At 41.2% G+C, this 6,784-nt stretch overlaps 1 protein-coding gene across 1 annotated transcript; it reads left to right on the top strand.

Moving 5' to 3' along the window:
• The first annotated feature begins 326 nt into the window (after positions 1 to 326).
• On the top strand, positions 327 to 2,405 carry CLDN8 (claudin 8). The gene has a single exon (XM_010977370.3). The coding sequence runs from the start codon at positions 509 to 511 to the stop codon at positions 1,184 to 1,186; it is 678 nt and encodes a 225-aa protein (XP_010975672.1). The 5' UTR covers positions 327 to 508; the 3' UTR covers positions 1,187 to 2,405.
• The last annotated feature ends 4,379 nt before the right edge of the window (positions 2,406 to 6,784 follow it).

Genomic DNA, 6,784 nt, shown 5'->3' with positions numbered 1-6,784 from the left:
AGATTTTATTTTGTACCTTAGTCACAGCAGCTCTTCCTAAGAGTTTCAGAATTGCCAGTACAAGGTCCAGCTTTCACATCTCAAGGGATTGGTGCATTTCTTAATGATTGTGCAAACGTTCACAATTATGCCCACAGGTAAATATACTGCTGTCTTCTCGGACAACTGAGAAGTATAAAGACTGTTTACGTGCAGATCCAGCCATTCCAAGTATCTCTTGTGGGCTTAGACACACCTGAGTTACCATCCCCCTCTTATTGGCTGAGAAAGTTGCCCCACCTGATTTGTAAGTTTACCTGTCATTGTCAGTGGGGGGGCACCTCAGCCAGCCAACACTGGATTTAATCTAGTTAGAAGTAGCCAAGCAGCTCCTGTTTGAAAAACCACAGAGTCCTGAGTTCATTACTACGGGAAAACTGCTCTCTCCTGGGGCACAGAGAACCTTGCTTCAGAGTAGCCCTACCATCAGCTCAGGAGTCCAGTCGGATAAAGCTCATCCTGGAGGATAATGGCTACCTATGCCCTGCAAATCGCTGGACTGGTGCTTGGTGGTGTTGGAATGGTGGGCACAGTGGCTGTCACCGTCATGCCTCAGTGGAGAGTGTCTGCTTTCATTGGAAGCAACATTGTGGTTTTTGAAAACCTCTGGGAAGGACTGTGGATGAGTTGCATGAGGCACGCTAACATCAGAATGCAGTGCAAAATCTACGATTCCCTGCTGGCTCTGTCTCCAGACCTACAGGCATCCAGAGGACTGATGTGTGCTGCTTCCGTGCTGGCCTTCCTGGCTTTCATGACGGCCATCCTCGGCATGAAGTGCACCAGGTGCACTGGGGACGACGAGAAAGTGAAGGGTCACATCCTTCTAACGGCTGGAGCCATCTTCATCGTCACTGGCTTTGTGGTGCTCGTCCCTGTGAGCTGGGTTGCCAATTCCATCATCAGAGATTTCTACAACCCGATAGTGGATGCTGCCCAGAAACGTGAGCTTGGAGAAGCTCTCTACATCGGCTGGACCACGGCGCTGGTGCTGATTGCAGGAGGGGCGCTGTTCTGTTGTGTTTCTTGCAGCAATGCCAAGAGCCATAGCTACAGGTACTCCATACCTTCCCACCGAACAACCCAGAAAAGCTATCACATGGAGAAGAAGTCACCGAGTGTGTACTCCAAAAGTCAGTATGTGTAGTTTTGTATATTTTTACCACTACCTAGAAAGCCATGCAGATGATAAAAATGTCCCCTGTTTTCTAAAAATGGAAGCCAAAGAAACATTGATTTGCTGTTCTTAACTGTCAAACGTTAATTACAGGAACTGTGCATCAGCTCGTTATGATTCTATAAGCAACTTCAGCGGAATGAGATATGGTACACATGGCTTTGACTGTTCTAGAAAGCATGGTAATTTGTTTTCTAAAGTCGTTTGTGCATTTTTCTCCTTTTATCAGTTACTTCAAAATGACATTGTTAAAGATGATTATTTCACAAGTGTGATTTCTCTATGACAGCATTATGTATATAGATTGGAGTGACGTTGTCTCTCGTATAAATAGAGACAAGCTCATATGGTTCTATTTTAAATGAAATACTGATCCATTACACTGAATAGATAGAATTTGACTATTGCTTTTCAGGGGAACCGGGGATAAGATTGAAGAAGGTTAATATTAATTGTTTAAAAACATCTTAGTGATGAATGCATTTGATTTATAATGAAGGTTAAAATGAAGGCTTTAATCAGCAGCGTAAAGGGGACTAAATGGCTTTCTGATATCCCGTTTTTCAGCCTAGGAGTTAGCAATCCTAACTCCTTTATCCTCACTCCCCAGAGGCCTTCCTTTTCTTGTATATTAAATGAACATCTTTTAAAAGGCAGATATTTTGTCAAGGGATTTTTGCATTCAAACTGCTTTTCCAGAGCTTTTCTAAGAAGAAAGATAAAACCATGGTCTAAGAAACATAAAAGGTTGCTGGAAAGTGACTTTTTTTTTCCTCTTAAGTTTTTGTGGTTATAGAAGAATGCATTTTTTTCAAGAAATCACGTATGTGCGTGAATATTTTGATAACTTTGAGTTTTTATTAATGTAAATAACAGAACAGAAAAATAATGTCTTTGTTTCTATTTGCTTACCAAAAAACAAATATGAGTTGTCCTTTTAACTTTCATCTTCTGTGTGAATAATTAAGTAAAAATTGTCATTTCAGTCCTGTCAAAGATAACATTTTCACTTGTTTCAATTTTGTTCAGTTTTAGTAAGGTCTATAAATACTGTGTCTCTGTGTTTCCCCCAAATGTAATCCAACTGTTAATCTGATTTAAAAGTTTGTCATTTTTCCAGCTTAAATGGACTATGTGTGCCACCTGCTTTATGCCCTTTGTATTAATAAATTGTGCCTTTTTATATTAATTTGATATTCTTTCATTATTCTCCATTTTTCCTATTTCATAACTGTGTAAAAAGCTTATAAATAAACCTGATATTTTTGGCTTTGCAATTTTAAAAAAGAATGTCAAGGCTGCATTTTAAAGAGAAAGGTAGATTCAGCATTAATTTCTGAAAATACAAAGTATCACATATCATTTAACAATAATATACCTTATAATTATCAGATTCATACACTAATATTTCATACAGATAATGTATTTGTGATTTTTAAGATAACACTATAGATTCCAAAAAATCTGTATACTGTAAATATTACATATGTAATAGCCATTTCTATTAAAAAAGACCTTTCTATAGCTAAATATATTTTTACCTCTGAGAAATAGTATTAATTAATAATAGCGGGCAATGTTTTAGGGACATGTATTTTTTTTTGAGGGGAGAGGTTGTTAAGTTTATTTATTTATTCTACTTTATTTATTTGTTAATGGAGGAACAGGGGATTGGACCCAAGCCCTCATGAATGCTAAGCATGCGCTCTGCCACTGAGCTACGCCCTCCCTCCTTGAGGCCATGTATTTTACACTAGGATCTCTACTGCTTTATATGAATTATATCATTAAATCACTTATGAGATTGATATCATTAGTTTAATGCACAGATGAGGGCACCAAAGAACAGTTTACTGATGACCCAAGAGAGTCTGGAGAGAAAATCAGGACTGTCTGACTTCACAGCTCGTGCTGTCTTGCTTCAGGGAGGGTAGGCTGTCTTCAGCAATGTTTAGTTTTCAGACTGCTTTTCATATGTGAAATTGGCATGCCTACCTACTGTTAGTTAGGAAAACTTGTAGCATGTTTTCTGGGATTGGCGATTTTCCAATAGCTATGTGTTAATTTATCCTAGGCAATTTTACCCCTTTGCGTCAAAACATTCATGAGAGTAGAAATAAAGAAAAACTGAGTATCTTGGAGGAAAAAAAAAAAATCTCCTAAATGCCAGCCTTCAAACATCCTTTTTACCTAGAAAGCTCTCCTGAATGTCCTCAACTCAATTTATTATTTTTTCACTTCTTTTCCCTAAAACAGAATTACAACATGGCTAATTTTCCTTATGGCATCACCTCTTGAGTATCTCTGAAATCTTCAAATTTCCACCCTTACAGACATCGTATTTCTCCTACATATGGATAAAGCCTTCTAGACGTGTGTTCTGCCTGCAGGATCTCCTTCCTCCAGTCTCATCCCTGTTCCTATCTCTGTTCTTTCTAAAATGCAAGTCAGACCCCATCACGCCCTGCCATGATCCTTGTAGGAATGCTCCACTGCCTGTAAGGTAAATCCAAAAGGCTTAGCAGAAGATTATAGACAAGAAGGAAAATCTGTTTTGTAACCTTCATAGCAAACTTTACCACACAGGAATATCTGTGCAATATCAGTATGATAACAATGATAAAACTGATGTCCAGAAACTGAAATAATTCATACGACAAAGGTTTTCTTTAATATCCTGAAAGAGGTGCCCTGGTATTAGGAAATGGTTTGATTGTGTGCAAAAGGACATTTTACAATGTTGTTTCATAATGTCATTCTTACAGCGAAACAGTGGGGTGTGATGGAAACAACACAGGGAGGCAGGCGACATAGTTTTGTGCCTTCACCTTAGAGCTGGACTTTTTTCTCTTTCATACTGTGCCACCTGCTGTCCCCACCATGAACCACTCTGCTGACTCTGTACCCAAGTAACTCCCTCATGCACTGAAAAAGTAGACATCAGTTACATTACTTTAAGTGCTAGGAATATGGGGGTAGACAAGACACAGTTTTTGTTCTCAAAGAATCTGCAATCTGATGAAAAGAGACGAGAGTGAGGAATGTAGCCTTTATTGAAAATCTACCAGGGGCTTGGCCTTTTCTTCCTTTACCTCATCATTACCCCATCAAGCCTCTAAGAATTCTATGAATTGCATGTGAAATCATGAGAACACCAAGTCTCAGGCATGTATATACATACATAAACACACACACACATATATATATATATATATAATGTATATATAAAATGTCCTAATTCAAGAAACTGTGCTCTTCCTACTGTAATATTGTCCAAAGACATCCCTCTCAGAATTAACTTTCTGCACAATAACTATCATCTCACTGCCCCATCTCCACGCCTTCCTGTGACTGTCACAGGTCCCCCTGAATCCCAGGGTCGACCTCATCATCAGTCTTTGCTACATTTAAGCTCTCCCCTCTCCCCGCTCCCAACTTCCACATCATTTACTGCTTCTCAGTGCCTGACATCCATTATCTTTCCCCTTGGAATATATTCTAATTTTTAGGCTCCTATCATATTTCAAATATCGTATTTCAAATTCACCAGGCCTCCTTGTCCTGAGGAGGCCTCCCAGAGCTGCTGGAGTAATATCCCTGCACCCTTCCCCCCACTATGATCCCGCCATCTGCTCTGCCAAGCAGAGCAGCAGCTGGGGCCCAGCCAACAGGCAGAGCAAAGAGTCCTGCTTTCTGTGAAACTTCAGGCTCTACCAGATTCCAGGAGCAAAGAGTAGTACTGTGTTCAATTCTGAGAATAATGAGAAACAAGGGATTCCTGGTGCAGAGGCCCAAGGCGAGGCCCCAAGCCCTGTGTGGGAACCAGAAGGGCAGGGAGAGAAATGTGGGCCTGACCTGCTTCATAAAGAGTTCTGGGCGCATTTGTACACCTGTGTTGTCTCAAGGTGGATAATCAGAGCAGCAAAACTGTGGGAGACTCACGCTGAGGGTGGGTTCCTGCTGGTCCTGGGGTCTCAGAGAATGAGGATACCTAGGGAGAGAGCTGGGGGCATGCAGAGGGTCCTTCTCAGGCCCCAGGAGCAAGACGACTTTCAGGTGTTTAGACCACCAGCCAATAATAAGAAGCCTCGCCACCCCAGGGTGGGCTATTGTTAGTTACAACAACTTAACTTCCACAAGAAGAGACCCTAGAATCACTTAAGAGAACCCCAAATGGGGCTCAACAACCAGAAAAAGGAGGTGCAGGCTGAGTGCCCGCAACTGGCAAGGGGCCTTTGAGGAACTGATCTCCTGGGAGCGAGAGAGGATGCCTTACACAAATAAACAAATATCTGTAAGAGCCCAAGGCAGATCGAGTCACGGGATTAAAGAGCTTCTTGTTCCTAAAATAACACAACTTCCATATTTAAAAAGTCTGGAGGGAACAGAGCTTTGAGGGAGGTCACTGCTGTGGTAAAATCTGGATGTTTGGAAGATCAAGTAGAAAGAAAAGCTCTGAACAAAACCTCTGAGCAGAGAGCAAACATAGAAGACATAATCCATGAGGAAAAGCAGGAAGAACTTGGAGAACAAATTCAAGGACCTGAGAGGCAAATTCAGAGAAAGGGATGAAAAAGAGATGAAAGCTGGGGAAATCACTTAAAAAGAAAAACGGATACTTGCAGATTAAAAAGTACTCATTGAGGTGCTGAGAAAACAAGCAAACAAATAAAATTTAAATTTAAAAATCCTTAAATTCCAAGTGCAAAAAGAAAGTATGCAAGCTTTCACCAATCGGAACAAATTACTTAAGACCCAAGACAAACAAACAAATTAAAAAACCTACTTCTCTCAAATATTTCAGCCACAATCCTAGAAGCTAGAAGATGGTGGCTTAATAAGTAAAGACAATGAGAGAGCAAACCCCATAACCCAGTGAGTCTATTCCAAATAAAAGCTGCCTTCCACTGTTAGTGAGAAAGAAAGGCATTTGCTGGCTGGTCCTGGATCCAGCAACCGTGTCACACGTAGAGCTGATCTGGAGGAAATACTGAAACAATGAATCACTAAAGAGACTGCAAGGTGGGGGAGATGGAAAGGACAGGAACCTTGGTTGGCCATGATTCTTGCAATAAACAGAAAGAACTGGTTGTACAAGAGTTAGGACAAGGGTTTGAAGCATTCAGACTCCGTCTTCTGAAACTCGTCTCAACATCCATGTCCAGGAAACCACTCCCAATACATCAAAGTTGATCCTCAGTTTCTAACCTGCTTCCTGGTCCCCCAGATAAGTTTGACATCTTCAGCATGAGAAACAAAACAAAAGAGCATCTGGAAATTTAGCTTCATTCTTCTTGTTTCTTATCTTCTGCCACTGGCTCCATTGTGTCCATACACTTGCCTTGGCCGATTCCATGCCATGTCTTTGCCATCCAGGAATTCTTTCCTCCCAACCTTGTCACCTGCAAAGCCCTTGTCATCCTTTATTGTCAGGTGTGGTTGAGCCCTTGATGCTGCTTATCCTGGCCACCAGCTGAGCTGCACCCATCCGTCTCCTCTGGGCCAGCTCAAGCTCAATGTCAGCTCAGTCCAGCTGTGAGAAAGATGAACACCAGCCGGCCCTGCCTC

The sequence above is a fragment of the Camelus dromedarius genome, chromosome 2 (assembly GCF_036321535.1).
Source record: "Camelus dromedarius isolate mCamDro1 chromosome 2, mCamDro1.pat, whole genome shotgun sequence".
Taxonomy (NCBI): domain Eukaryota; kingdom Metazoa; phylum Chordata; class Mammalia; order Artiodactyla; family Camelidae; genus Camelus; species Camelus dromedarius.
The sequence above is the reverse complement of the archived record's forward strand: the minus strand, read 5'-3'. Positions and strand labels throughout refer to the sequence as shown.

Coding starts and splice junctions, on each gene's coding strand:
- CLDN8 (XM_010977370.3), top strand. CDS start 509: ATGGCTACCTATGCCCTGCAAATCGCTGGACTGGTGCTTGGTGGTGTT.